General features: G+C 55.7%; 1 protein-coding gene across 4 annotated transcripts in view; it reads left to right on the top strand.

Annotated features, from left to right (window-relative positions):
- Positions 1 to 14952, top strand: part of LOC116940705 (rho guanine nucleotide exchange factor 37-like) — a 36872-nt gene that overhangs the window by 14077 nt on the left and 7843 nt on the right. For all 4 annotated transcript variants that reach the window (XM_076065814.1, XM_076065812.1, XM_076065815.1 and 1 more), the window contains 8 exons: positions 2424 to 2578; positions 6439 to 6584; positions 7350 to 7473; positions 8226 to 8379; positions 9372 to 9568; positions 10513 to 10643; positions 13009 to 13113; positions 14072 to 14200. In XM_076065814.1, coding sequence (XP_075921929.1) covers positions 2452 to 2578; positions 6439 to 6584; positions 7350 to 7473; positions 8226 to 8379; positions 9372 to 9568; positions 10513 to 10643; positions 13009 to 13113; positions 14072 to 14200 — 1113 coding nt within the window. In that variant the 5' untranslated portion in view covers positions 2424 to 2451. The remainder of the gene's footprint in view (positions 1 to 2423; positions 2579 to 6438; positions 6585 to 7349; positions 7474 to 8225; positions 8380 to 9371; positions 9569 to 10512; positions 10644 to 13008; positions 13114 to 14071; positions 14201 to 14952) is intronic.

Here is a 14952-nt window from a genome sequence, read left to right as displayed (position 1 = left end):
ACGATCACCACTCGGCCCATTCTAAACGAAACCTTAAATTATTGTTTTTATTTGACCAGGTGAGGCCCGACCTGAGCTCTATAGCTATGTTTCAGATGCAACCTGGCCACAAGTGATGATAGTTCAACGAAGTGGCTCATCGTGTGGAAATTTATAGCAGCCGAATACTCCAAACGCACGTTTCTAAATGCGGAGGGGAGAACCGGAGGATACGGAGAGGTAGTTAACATCTCCCCCCCCGCCCCATTCATCCTGCTGCAGCCACCGGCCGCCCAAGCTGCCATCGTTCCGAGCTTACCAACGTAGCCGCTTCCCCAATACAACTCGAGTCGTTTTACACGCTGCACGCGTCTGATGATTGTTAAGGCACGTCGCACGTGGAGTGGCAGAGCGCGCCGAATCGCGGTAATTCGCGCTTCGCCAACGTCGCTTGCCACGTGTTTGGCGATCATCTGGGGCGTGTGTGCAGCGTGTTCCCACGACCCCCTTTTGTGTTTGTTTGGGGGCGGAAGTGAATGGTAAACCGCGAGAGATGTTAAGTCGCGGGTCCCGTGAGGAATTGGGAGCTTTGTGATATTCCTCATTGACCCCCACCCACCCCGCTCCACCACCCCTCTTGCTCATCCACGTGGTTGTTTGTTTTGGGCGGCAGCGCCTCCCCTGCTTGGGGTTATGTTTGATGACGCAGCGGAGAGCCTCGTCGAGCTTACGATGACACAGCCTCCTTCGCCTGCCTGGACTGCACCGTCACTGCCAGCTGACACAAACTGTCTCTGTGACTGTCCAAGGCTCTAATTCTCTGTGCCATTGTGTTCCTTCCGGCCCCTCCACTCCTCCTCGTGTCTCCCTCTCCCAATCCTCCTCTTTCCCCCTCTACTGCTTGTGTCTCCATTCACCCCCTGCTGCTATCTCCCCTCCTCATCCTCCTCCTCACCCCCCTCTCCGCCTCCTCCGTCCCCCCATCTGCCCGTCATGGTGCCTGCGTTTGGATGACATGGCGTTTGACGTGCCGCAGGTGTTTGTTCCGCTGTCTAAGTGGATCTGAAGCACGCAGGCAGGCAGGCAGGCGCGTGCCGTGCTCTTGTACCCAGAGTGGTGAGGCTGAGTGACTCGTGCCGTGAGGCTCAGATATTCGATCCAGCGCCGGTGATGTTTGCTGCCGGTTTTTAAAGCGCGCGTGGTCATTTTAATGGTTGTGGAATCGTCACACGCCGACTCCCAAGGCTCCCGAGCAAGAGGACCCTGCCTCGCATTGGGATGTTCGGCCAGTTACGTTCATGAGCGTTTGGCTTGTGGGAGGAAACCGGATAACCTGGCGAAACCCCAACGTCCCCCCCTCACCGCCCACACTCAAGGCTCTGCACAGATGGGCTCACGATCCTAACAGCTGTGACTGCCATCCCCTGGCCACAGCACAGCTTGAGGTCACAGCACAGCCTCCTCTTGGTCAACTCGGCCTCAATGAGTACCCGCTGTTGTGCGTAAATATCGGTACTTGTGAAGACAACAGTGGCCGCCAGGTATGGTGCTGGCCACACTGCGATGTTGACTCTTTAATGTTCTCCCTAACAGCATTGGCACCAACGGTCTATTAGGTTAAGCGAGGGAGATCTCTCCGCCGGGGTTTGAGAGTTTCATGAATCTCCGACGGATCCACCAACTCCTGCCTCCCAGGAGCACAGACGAGCACACCCCCCTTCCCCACCGCTAATGGCCATGTCGTGGTGATGAGGGTGTCCAGCAGAATGTCGTGCGATTCACTCCTGAGGAATATTGCTCATCATATTGACGACGATAATGATGGTGGCATTTGTTCATCCTGGAAAGCCTCACTGAGGCTCAAGACGCTTGTTCAGGAGGTTCCTGCATTAATACGTTTGGTCAATTCCAATTTTACGAGTGTGTTTTTCAAGGAGCCTATGCACGTGGAGTTTGTACGTTCTCCCTCTGTTCTTTATGGGTTTCCTCCAGGTTCTGCCGTTTTCTTGCACCGCTAAATACACTGGTATTGGCCACAACATCCCAATCCTGAACAATTACACTGCCAATCACTCAATTGGGACTACACACAGCAGCATCACCCCCACCACCTCCGAAGACTTGGCCCACTGAGCTGTATAGTTCTTTTTCAGTAGCGACCTGGCCACAAATGATCGCTCAACGAAGTGGCTTATCGTGTGTAAATTAATAGCATCCAAATACTCTACACGCATGCTTATAAATGTGGAGAGAAAAAAATTGGAGGAACCGGGGAAAAATCCACGCGATCACGGGGAGAGAGACATACAAACTCCAAATATTTAGGCGTCGGCGTCGAACCCACAACCTCCTGTATACCAGGTGAGACAGTTAACATCTTGCCACTATGGTGCCCCTATGCTGAACCTGCCAGGTTAACCGTGCGCACTTGTTTGTTGGTGCAGACCCGGCACCACCACCGACCTGCGGACCATGGACCACATCTATGATCTTACCCCTGGTGACACCATCTATGACGTCCCACCTCCCGGTGACCTCATCTATGACCTCCCTCCCAAAGACGACCACGATTATGAGGCCATCAAAAGCTGGACTCAAGGTGAGTGGCACGGAGTCAGGCCTGCTGAGCACCAGTAGTGGCTCGGCTGATAAATTGTGCAGGTGGATTTAAGGAAGGTGGCGCGTGATGATGATGATAAATTTCATTAATAAAATATGAATGTATTATTATTGTGATGATGCGGCACTAGTGCTGGGCTCCACCAGACCGGTTCTCCGGGGAAGCCACTGCCGACGCATCCCAATGAATCCACCTGCATTTATTGTCAGCTGAGAACTGAGGTGGCATTTATAGCCTCCTAAAGTTCGAGCCACGAGCCGGCAAGGGACTACACGTATCACCGTGGGTCTGTTTCAATTGGGAGGTGTTCGTGAGAAGTGTGGATCTCCACCAAGACCCAGGGGAGATCCATGTGTGTGTGTGTGAGCGTAAGCAGAGAAGTGATGCAATGATCACACGCTACACTACCAATCCAGTGGCCCGAGTCCAATTCCTTGCCACGGCTAGCATCAGTGGCGAATGTCTGGACCAGTGCTGGGCCTCTCCAAGCTCATCGCAGCCATGAATAAGTACCTCGGTTCTAGCCATACCACTATGTGGACCTTTAAAAAGTGCTCGCTAACAACGTTTACCCCAGCAGTCTATTAGGCAGCACGAGGGAGAACTTGTAGTTTATATGTGCATGCGCACGTGTGTGTTTCTGCGTGGGGAGCGGTGGTACAGTGGTGAGAACACTGCGCTACGAACTTGGCGAACCGAGTTCGATTCACGTTGATGGCCAACACCAGTGAAGATTGTTTGAACTGGTCCTGGGCCACCTCTAGGTCGACTCGGCTTCAAATGAGTACCTGAAGCAGTGTGTAAAACATCGCCACTGGGGAGACAAAGAAGGTGGTGCTGGCCACGCACCATGCCAGACTTCATCCGTGCTACTCGCTAACAGCATTTGCCCCAACAGTCCATTAAAGGCTATATGGGGGATCTTTGTCTTTGTGTTTTTTGCGTGCTTGAGATTTCACTTTGCTTTTCTGGAGACCCGCAGCCCTGGCTCGGCGCACGGTTAACCCTTTTTGGTTCCGATGATGTATGCGTACGTCATCGGAATGGAATCGGAAGAAAAACTAAATTAAAATAACTTCTTTGGGATACTGAGGCTCCCACAAGGCCATGCGGGAGGGTGTGCGGCACCGTTTGGCACCAGCGATCATAGAGTGCGGCCGTGTCTTTAGAGTTCTGTGCAGTGAGTACAATGTCTTCAAAAACAACGGCGCTACGCTTCTCTAAATACAACTAACGCTCAACCGCTTGCGCGTTCCGAAATTCAGTGGCGAACAGGGACCCACCCTGCAACTTGCAGACGTCTCGGAACGGGAAAGGGTTAATAGCCAAACACGCAACCGCGAGTTCCGTCAAGACGCGCCAAAAATACAACCGTGCCCCGGTGGAATGTTGTGGCGCCGTAGGCCCGACGACGGAGACAGAAAACCTCTACGAAGAGCTGAGTTTCAGCCCACGGCCGGGCAGCAGTGGTCAGCTAAAGCGGACTCCGCCACCCAGCCCCCCCGACGCCACGCGTAAGCCGCGGGATTTGGCGTCTGTCCGTCCGCTAGTTGAGCGCCGGAGGAGCATCTGGCTCGGGGCGGCGGCAGGGCGAGACGGGGCGCCGCGAGCGGGCGCGCGGAGTCCCGTCTCGCGAAGCCGAACATAAGGGGCGCAGATTGAGATGAATGCGCGATTTCTCGTCGATGATTCGGAACATCTGCGCTGCGTCGTCTGTTGTGGATTCAGCAGGTTTTTTTTGTTGTTGTTGTTGTTGCTGAAATGACACGTTTTTGTGCAATTAATTAAACATAACTTTTTACATGAACGTAAATGGGACTCGCGGGATTGCGGAGGTGGAGTGAGATAGGCGTGGAGCAATCCGCCTCCACAGGCTCACCCCTGCCTTCTCTCTATCTCTCTCTACTCCCCTCCACACACTCTCCAACATCTCCCCTCTCATCCCACTCTACTCCCCTCCACGCACTCTCCTGCCTCTCCCCTCTCATCCCACTCTACTCCCCACCACGCACTCTGCTACCTCTTCCCACTCATCTCACTCTACTCCCCTCCACACACTCTCCTACCTCTCCCCTCTCTCATCGCCCACAGCAAAGTGGAGTGGTAACAAAAGAAATACACGTTGCATGACCCAACTGCGTGGATCGCATACACACATTCGTCTTCATTACATGGAGAGACAGGAAGAGGTGCACATGGATTAGAGAACATACGCAGGTTCATTACATCGTCCACACCATTAAGAGCGCCAAATAGGCTTGTGCAGGTCCCAGCGATGCTACGGATGGACAGTGGCCGACGGTCCAAAAAATGTACGAAGAATGGAACGCGTTCGGCAAGTACGTACACCGCGGGAGATGGAGTGATGAAATCGGCTCGTGTGCTGGTGCTCGGTCGATCATCGCCCGCCGAATTGCTAGGGATACCGCCAGCTTGGGGGAGGCTACCATCCAGCAGTTGATCGACCGTGGCCGATGATGACGCAGGCGCAAATCTGGCATTGTTTCACGAGGAGCGTCACACTTGAAAAAATACATGGGCTCCGCATGCCAGCGCTCGCCTCTCCGCACTCACAGATCCTAGAGTCCATGCGGAGTGCCACTGCGGGTGTGTGCGACACCGGCGACTGATGATGTCACACCCTCCCCCACCTCCCCCCATCCTCTCCCCTCTCCTCTGCAGGAGGATTTGCATTTTGACTGCAGAACAGAGACTGGGCAGGGGAGATAATTTTTTATTTCTTATTTTGTTCAAATCAAACCGACATTTTTGGAGTAAAGGCGCAGCCCTGCAATTACTCGTTTGAGCCACTGCTGGCAGAAGGGCCTCCACTAGAGGGAACTCTAGAGCCCCTCTAGAGAGGGTCTTTGGTCTACTCTTCCACACTGGGCAGATGACTTGTAGGTGGGAGTACCCACACTTCACCCCACTGCAAACGAACCCTGACTAATCACGTGCCGACTCTGGTCTACCAGCAACCAAGAATAACTTTATCCAGTGAGGAATTAAGCTCTTGTGTACACATACACACTTTATTCTAGTTATATTTTTTATACACAACATTATTATAATCATTATTATGAACCCACCAGGTAGCCCGGTGGCTCAGCAGACGAGCAAGCAGCTTCCAATCAGAAGGTTGCAAGTTCACATCCTGGTCGATGCAGCCCATCATCCCTGCAGAATGTATAAAACGAGTAACACTCTGGAAAAAGTCCAGTGTGTTGGTCTGATGGAGAGACTCATCCCTGCCGTGGTGAATATGGGAGTTCCACCACGCGAGAGAGGGTTGTACACAGGAGATGGCACCACCTCAATGCTCACTTGAGCAGGAAATGCATCTCACTTTCATTGTTAATATACAGTCTGTTCTCCGATAACGCCTGTTGTTTTCATAACGCGTATTGGGTACAACGCGATAAATGGAGAAGGGAATACATTATTTTTATAAAGCAGATACGAATTGTAAATGACGCGATTGAGTGAACGGATCCATGTCGCTCGAGTAGGACTAAGCGGTTGTACGGCTGCCTCGGTGTAGCATCGCACAAGGCGGGATGCTGCTGGATGCTTGTAGATGCTACCCACGCATCTCAGTCTTTGTTCAGCCTGCATACGTGCATCTCGCGTATTATCGCGTACTGTGCCTTACCCCCTATATTACATATTATAACGCGATTTTTCCATAACGCGGTGTTCTTCCGGAACGTAACTACTCCCGCGTTATAGGAGAACAAGAGACTGTACTTCCCGTGCCCCCCCCCCCTCCCCCTGCTGCCCCCTCCCGTTCTTCACTAAACCCTCCCCTAAATCCCTTGGGCCCCCCCCCCCCCCACCAGCTCCGGGCAATCCCAGCACCTCTGAGAGCGGCGCCGCAGTGAAGCGGGAGCTCGCCGTGCAGGAGATCGTCCACACGGAGACGATGTTCCTGCACCACCTGCGCCTGTGTGTGGACTTGATGCTGGCGCCGCTGCGCGAGACGCAGGTGAGGCCCTCCACGCCGGCAGGAGGCGCCGCGCCGCACCCGACTCGTTCGTTAGCTCGCTGCAAGGCTCCAACAAAATTTGCGATTGAAAAGAAAAAAAAACAATCCCGAACGCGGTCCCCGATCGCACCCGGAAATTCTCCACGGAGCAGTACAATTGTTCGTGTCGGAGGAGGACGGCCCACGGAGGTGGATATCATAGAACTACTGCTCAGGTTTCTTCTATTGACCTCTGGTCCACACTGGAAGGGGGGCGGCACTTTCCGATCCACCCTGTGACCGGTCAAACCCATTTTTTTTTTATTTACAGGAGGGAATTTAATCGAAGATGGTGTGGAACTATAGTTAATGATAGTGTGTTCCAGGTCTGTAATTACCACATCAGTGTAAATAGGTTTTTCTAGATTGAGAATTCATTTCTTTAGAACTCATTTTGTGGTTAGTTTGTTGTCCTTCCCCTGCACCTCCGATTTAGCACGGTTGGCTACGTACGGCGCAAATGAAGTTCAACAGACACATACAGGTTTACCACAGTGAGTCAATCGGCAGATCACGTGCTACAGGGAAAATGCACGTTACCCAATCTTTTTCAGAGATGTCCGGCCAACCTGGAAGAGTAGGCCAAATACCCTCTAGATAGTGGCGGGGGGCGGGGGCACTCGAGCACTCCGTCGAGTGGAGGCCCTTCCACCAGCGCTCTTCCACCGGCACTGGTACAAGCAAGCACTCGCAGGGCTGCGCCTTTACCTGTCGACCCTTTCGCAGGTGGAGGGCCCCGACGTGAGCCTGGTGTTCGGCAACATGGAGGAGATCATCGGCGTGTCGCAGGCCCTGCTCCAGGCCCTGCACGACTGCACACGGGGCGGCTCCGAGTCGCACAGCACCCTGGGTAAAACAATATATTGAATACATCGTGATTCGAGTTGCGCTCGGTAAAAATTCAGCAGCGCACCGCATTCACGGGGGTTAACCAGACGACGATGAGGTGCGCCGTGCTGCGGTGTGCTGCGGTGTGCTGCGGGGTGCTGCGGTGTGCTGCGGGGTGCTGCTAGTCGCGCGCTCCAAAGAGGAGGAGGAGGTGCGGGGAGGGATCGACCGCAGGCCCCACTTGGCGTCCCAGTTCGAGCCCCGCGCCTGGTGTACTTCCTGCTGAGCGCGAATGCTGCTGCTGCTGCTGCTGCCGCTGCCGCTGCAGCTGCCGCTGCTGCTTAATTCTTCCACCACCCCCTTCCTCCTCCCTGGGTAACGAGGGGCGCCGCGTCGTGCAATTCCTGAGATGGAGAAGGAAGCAAACTTGGAAGCAGCAGTGAGCCCACCATAAGTGGCAAGCAGTCGGAACCAGTGCCGTTCCTCCCCTCGGTCGACTCAGCCTTAAACCTGCTGCGGTGTGTAAACATGAACGCTGAGGGGACGAACGAGGGCGGGGGCCGAACCGGCCACACCACTATCCCGTGCGCCGTGCCCGCCTTAATAGGCGCTCGCTAACAACACTTGCCAGAACAGTCTGTGTGCCTGTGTGTGTGTGTGTGTTTATTATTGTTGGTGACCACCTGCGTAGGCGGTGCTCACTAACAGCACTTGTCCGAACAGCCAATGTGGACTACGTGGGGGGGATCTTTGCACTTCTTGTTGCCGTGTCAGGCGAGGTGTTTGAGAAGTTCTCCCCGGACATCGAGGCGGCCTACAGGCCCTACTGCCAGTACTATGAGGAGGCCGCCGCCTGTCTCAAGTGTTGCCGCGGCAACCCGGCCACCAGCGCCCGCATCGAAGCCTGCGAGGCCCAACTCGTGGAACAGTGAGCACACGCAGTGCACGCAGTGCACACACAGTACACACACGGTTCACGCAGTACACACACAGTACACACACGGTTCACGCTGTATATGCACAGTGCACAAACTATACACGCAGTACACACGCAGTGCACACACGTGCACGCAGTGCACACACGGTACACGTGTGTAGTAACTGACTCGGAGACACTAAGAGTAGGAGGCACTCTATTTATTAGCAGCTTTCACAGGTCACAAGAGGTAACTACAGGTGAAGACGGCGGCAAAGACTCCAGCAGCACCACGAGGGGATCCCACTCCAGACGACAGCCCCGAGCTCCCGCTCGGGGTCCCCTTTTATCCTCCCAACGGGGCCTCGCTCCTCCCCGGCCGCGCCCCCCTTCTAGAACCTACTAGCGGGTTCCAGGGCTTCCCTCACGTGCCCCCTCTGTAACCTTTCTCCTACATCTCTCTCTGGCCTGTCACGTGACCTGCTGCCAGGCAGGGCTGCTGCAACTGCAGATCACCTTCTCTGCCAGCAACCCACGCTATGCTACGTAGTGACCAATTCTATGTCACTGCACACGCAGTGCACACGCAGTCCGTACACACCGTACACTTGCACAAACACAAATGCACCGAAGCCGGCTCCACAACTGAGCGATCGGTGACACAATTCAGTTGCATGCAAGTTAAACGCTCGTATGTGGAAATCTTCTCCGCAAATTTGTGAGCATTTGCTCAACCGGTTGCTTGCAGTGGAGACAACCCGGCTTTCACACACCCATCAGCGCGGCGACGCATTTCATCGCCGCGTGACACGCGCACAGAGCGAGCTGTGATCGGTCGTCACGACCCTGAACACGCCGTTCAATTCCCCTCTTGATGCGCGACCGCTCGCTCGGATGCGGACAAAAGCGGCCGCGTGGGTCGCCGATCGCATCGGGCGACCGGTTGTCTTCCCTCGTGCACTCACGCCACCCCGTGCCACCCCCGTGCCGCCCCACCCCCCCAGGCTGGGCATGAACGTGGACCTGAGCTTCATGCTCATCAAGCCGGTGCAGCGCGTGATGCGCTACTCACTGCTGCTGCAGGCAGTGCTGAATCGCACGCCCGAGGGGCACCCGGAGCACGCCGCGCTGAAGCGCGCCGTGCGGGCGCTGCTCGACGTCAACTCGAGCATCAACGAGCAGAAGCGGCGCACCGACCAGGGTGGGCAACCACGCGCCCTCCCGCTCCCTCTCCCCCTCCCGCTCCCTCTCCCATTCACTCCCACGCTCACTCTCACGCTCGCCCCTCCCTTTCACCCTCCCCTTCACCGTCCCGTTCACCCTCCGTGCAGCCCTCCCGCTCACTCTCACACTCGCCCTCCCATTTACTCGCTCGCGTGTTTATCGTTGCGAGCGAGCACCTTCCTGGGTCAGCTCGCTGATGGCACTTGCCCCGAAAGCATGTGTACCTGTGTAGGCTACACGGGGGATCTTTGTCTTTGCGTGCGCGCATTCGGATGTCTGACTTGAGTCGCCTCCGCTTAACTCCAGTCGACCGGCGGCCCCGGAAAATTTTCGGTGAGACACCTAAGCCGTGGCTCGCAAGGATTGGCGGCAGAGCGGTCCCCGCGTGGAGAGTCATTTAAAACTTCCTGTCGAAACCATGACGGCTCCGGAGCTTGGCGACTGTGTCGCACGGTTCGCGGGGGTCAAGTGGCGCAACCTCCCCCCCCCCTTCCTACTTTCCCGGGGCTCTCCACGGTGAGGGGAGTGAGTGATAACGCTAATTGAAAGAGTCACAGGCGCACCGTCGCAATTTCTATTAGCCGGACGTCACATCTGTCTTGGCGGATTTAATTGAAAAAAAAACCTTCGACTGTCGTGAATCGTAATGGGATCTAATGCTTCCTCTCGTCGTGAGCTGTAACTGCTGGGAGACCACAACAGGAGATGCCCCCCCCCCACTCCCCCCCAGGCCCCCCACTTCCCGCGGGGCGGCGACCCGCGTTCGATCGCTGCTCTATTTTTATCGCTCCCACTCGCTCGCGCCCGTGCTCACTGCCGCTCTCCCGCTGCCCCTCCCTGTGACCCTTGACCCCCTTCACCCTTCTCCTCCTGACCGTCCCCGGACGCCCCCCCCCCCACCTCACTCGTCCCCCTCGGTAGTGCTCAAGTACCGCCGACAGGAGGCGATGCCGCTGGTGGATCGGCTGTCGCGGCTGAACCTGCACACGCTGCAGAAGAAAGGGGCGCGCCTGAGCCAGCAGTTCCGAACGGCCACGGGGCTCTCCGCACTGGCAAGGGCCGCGCGTCGCATACTCATCTACGAGCACGCGCTCACGTGCACACGCACGCACCTCGCACGTGCGCGCAATAGCGAGCAGCCAGCAGACGCGTGACGCCCCGCCGCTCACGCTCGACCTTTAGGCTGAGGGCGCCCGGCCGCGGCTCCGCGTGCCGCGCGCTCACCGGGGCGACGCCGCCTCGTGCCGTCGCCGCCGTCGAATCTACGTTCGGCGCCCCCCCCCCCCTACCCCCCGGCTCCCACCTACGCCCCCTCCCCCGTTCGCTCGGCGCCTCCGGGAGAGACGGGATTCGCTCCGTTGCGGTGGCGCCGTCGGAGAGAAATGCTCGGGGCCGGCGGAGCGCCCGCGAGTTGAAGACGTCCGCAGTTGGAGAGCTACCCGCAACTATGGTGCCGCGCGGCAAGCAACGTCGCTCGCAGGCAACATCTCGGGCAACGCCGCTGCGCGCGGAGTCGTGTGAGGAAGTTGAAGGGGAGGACGGCGGTGCGGAGTCGTGGGAATCAATGTCGGCAGCTGCCCTTCATTTGTCCAGAGCTTGCCGGCAAATTCGACCGTTGCCAACAGCACAGCGTGATCGAGTGCGGGGTGCGCCGAACGAAGAGTGTAATTTAAGTAATGGAGCGGGGGGTCGGGGTGCGCCGGAATTTCAGGACACCCCCCCCCCCCCCCCCCCCCCCCGTCGGTGGTGGGTCTGGGTCTCGGGGAGTTTGGCGTTTTATCCACATCGGCACCGCACCCCCATCCCCGTGCCCGCGCAATTCCAAGCAGCTGGGAAATGGCTCGAGCGATCCGCGCGCTCGCACGCGATCCCCTCCCGTTGCTGCACGGCGCCCGGGCACGGCGCGACCGCTCCGCATTGAGGTCACACGCGACGGCGCTCGCCCGTTTTTGTTTCTCGATGGCAGTGACTTGGCAATGTATGCTGAGAGACCCGCAGCATATATTGGCCTACAGACTCACATTTCAACTGATAGACTCGCGTAAAGGCCTGTATACACTCGCAGTATGACCCACAGACTCGCTGAGAGACCCACAGGCTCGCGTAGAGATCCCAATGGGGAACTGAAATGTTGCTGGCAGTGGCTTCATCACCAGCGATTTCTCTAGCAGATGGGCGCAGCTTCCTGGAGAAACTGGGTCTGGTGGAGCCCAGCACTGGTGCAGCATTATCATCATCATCGTCACTCTCATAATAAAGTAAACTAAATCATTTTATTTTACCAGGTAAAGCCCACTGAGCTATATGGCTCTTTTTCAGAAGCGACCTCGCCACAAATAGCTCAAAGAAGTGGCTTTTCACATGGACATTTAGAGCAGCCAAATACTCTAAACACACATTGATTCTAAATGTGGGGAAAAACCGGAGGACCCATAAAAAATTTCAAGTGACCACGGGGAGAACATGTATAATCCACATATACAGGCGTCAGGGTGGAACCCACGACCTGTATACCAGGCGAGGTAGTTCACAGCTCGCCACTGTGGCAACATGTGATGATGCTAATCATCATCATCGCGCGCTGCCTTCCTTGAATCCACCGCACAAATCCACCTTGAAAACCCCAGAGTGAATTTCGCAGCCTGCTTAAAACTGGAGCCATGGGCACCGCCCACTGCCCGACAGCCGGAGCCGATATGAACGGAAATTAATTTGCCGCTGCCATCGGAGCGCGGTTACAGACCCGGAGCGGAGCTTGGCTGTGACATTTCCAAACACGAGCCTGGTCCATGCTGGGTAATGTTTACCTCGGAGTTTGGACGGCGGAGTTTGTAAAGATTCGCTGGCTCGCTCCATGCTGCCCTTGTCCCGATTCAGGTCACGTTTCAGCTGAGCTGTGATAAAGTTCTGTAGAGTCGCGTTGATTCGGGTCTAAAGGTCCAAGAGTTTAATCCGTGAGCTTCGCAAGCGGGGCGCGTGCACATTCCTCCCAAACAGAAATGTGCGTTCGTAATCACAAACTACGAAATTGCTGTATTAACAGGGATTCCAGGGTCGGGCTTTAATTTGTTTTCACCAGGCCAGACTTCGAGAGCAACCCGTGTCACCAAAATGATACAAAAAAAAACCAAAAAAAAGTTCAGCAATGAAGCAAAGAGAAGCTGTCGGGGTGTGTGGTGATTAGAAGGCGGGGGAGCAATCCGTCTCTGTCTCGGACATTTGAAATCGAATCCCGCATCACTCGCGATGACGTGCACTCCTGTTGGCAAGAGTTAGCGGGAGAAATGCAGGGCACGTCGTGGCGAGGTGAGAGTCGGCTGCCGCCCGGCGGTCGAGGCTCGCGTCACTGACGGGTGCCAGCCAGAGGCCGCGGCACCGCCGGCCTAATGCCCAGATCCGTCTCGTGTTTGTCGGCAGCCCGCGGATGAAGAATTTGAGAAGGCGCACGACTCGTTCCTCGCCCTGCATCGCCTCGTCGGAGCCCTGCTGCACGGGCTGGAGGGGTACCTGCTGCATCTGCAGGTGAGCGCCTGCAGTGCGCCCCCGTCCGTTGAAAAGTGCTGCTGCACCCCCCCCCCCCCAACTCCCCTTCATAGCACTGGTTCAACACAGGCAAACTCTGCACCAACATCCACATTCGTTGTATGTACTGTATGTTAAACTTCTTTCGCACCATACGTAGCCAACCGTGCTAATCGGATGTGCGGAGAGCAATAACAACTTAGTTTGGCGTCTACAAACTAAGTTGCCTCTGTGGTAGTAGTTACATTGGAGAAACCAAACGACATGTCTCGGACCACATCTGTGAACACAAAGCAGACCTAAAACACGGTAGGACCAACACCTCGGCCGTGGCAGATCACTGTTATAATTCAGTAGGCTCACATGACATTGACTTCTCCAAGACAGAGGTTCTCTGCAAGCCATCTGGCTACCATGAGAGATTAGTTCATGAGGCTATCCACATATACAAACACAGAGACAATTTCAACCGAGAAGATGAATTCTGGCTTAGCAATCATTGGAAGGATTTGATAAACCATTTCGGGTCTTAATTGATTGTTCACGCTTACGGTGGCTTTCAGACCGCATCCATTATTTTCGTCTCCCCCCTCCTCTTTTCCGAACATAGATGGACTCGTCCATCTGAATAGCTGCCAAATCACTCTCCGTGGTGCTAACATTAAAAAAACCCGCCACTTTTTTTCAAATTTTTCTTGCTGTGGTTTTCACACCTGATGATGATTGCTTGCGTTGCAGTCGAAACGTCGTGAGAATTTAATTGTTTTATATTTGTATTATTTTATCGTTTCCCTTCTACGTGACTTTACCGAAAGAACCAAGAATATAATAATAATAATAATGCTGTTGCTGATGCTGTCAACTATGATGACGCTATGCCAAGGGGGGGGTGGGGTGACGGGTTACAGCTGTGTCGTCGCCACCACCGCGGTCACGTGTTGTTGCCGCCATGGTCAAGGGCCCCCAGGACGCGTGGCTGGCGGCCGCGCCCGGCCTGCGGGTGCTGTGGCCCGAGCGGAACGACGACATCGCCGAGCCGCTCCGCGCGGCACTCCACGCCATCGCCGAGAGGCACACGCAGCAGCTGGTGAGTTCGCGACGGGAGCGGTGGCGCCGCGCTGGACTCGTGCGAGATGTTAACTGCCTCGCCCGGTATGGAGGAGGTTGTGGGTTCGATCCCGACCCCCGACGCTTGCTGTGTATTTGGAGTTTGTTCGTCTCTCGCCGTGGTCGCGTGGATTTTTTTTCGTGTCCTCTGGCTTTCTCCCTGCAGATTTAGAAACGTGTCTGTAGAGTGTTTGGCTGCTATCAATTTCCACATGAAGAGAGGTCGCTTTGGAAAAAAGAGCCGTGTAGCTCGGTGGGCCTTACCTGGTCAAATAAAAAATAGTTAATTGTTAAGTTTATAGTTTTTCGGAGGCTCCCGTCCGTTGGACGCCAGCGCCGCGACCGCCGGGGTCGTGCAGAGACGGCTCTTGGATGTCGTAGACGGGGTCGACGGGCCACTGTCGCCCCTCGAGCTGTTTCTGCGGATCGCTGTGCAGTAAGAAAATGGACAATTGGAATATCTGTACCTGCCCTCCGTGCATGTTCATTCCTACAATGGAACTACGAGATGTGTGAATCAAAACGAATCAAAATCGTTATTCGTGCTGCGCGTGCGGTTAGCCGTGAGGCCCGATCTTCGGGGATCGATCTGCGTCGCAGCGACAAGCCGAGTCGCGCGGCGCATCCCCTCCGCTCCCGCACACCGTGGATTCACGCGGAGACCGAACGCGGCCGCAGCTCGGGATGCCGTGCAGGAGAAGCGGGCGACATGTTTGCTAAGAGACGCGGTCA

This window comes from Petromyzon marinus, chromosome 9 (assembly GCF_048934315.1).
Source record: "Petromyzon marinus isolate PM22_M1 ecotype Great Lakes invasive population chromosome 9, UKy_Petmar_22M1.pri1.0, whole genome shotgun sequence".
In the NCBI taxonomy this organism is placed as follows: domain Eukaryota; kingdom Metazoa; phylum Chordata; class Hyperoartia; order Petromyzontiformes; family Petromyzontidae; genus Petromyzon; species Petromyzon marinus.
This window is presented reverse-complemented; position numbering and strand designations above follow the sequence as displayed.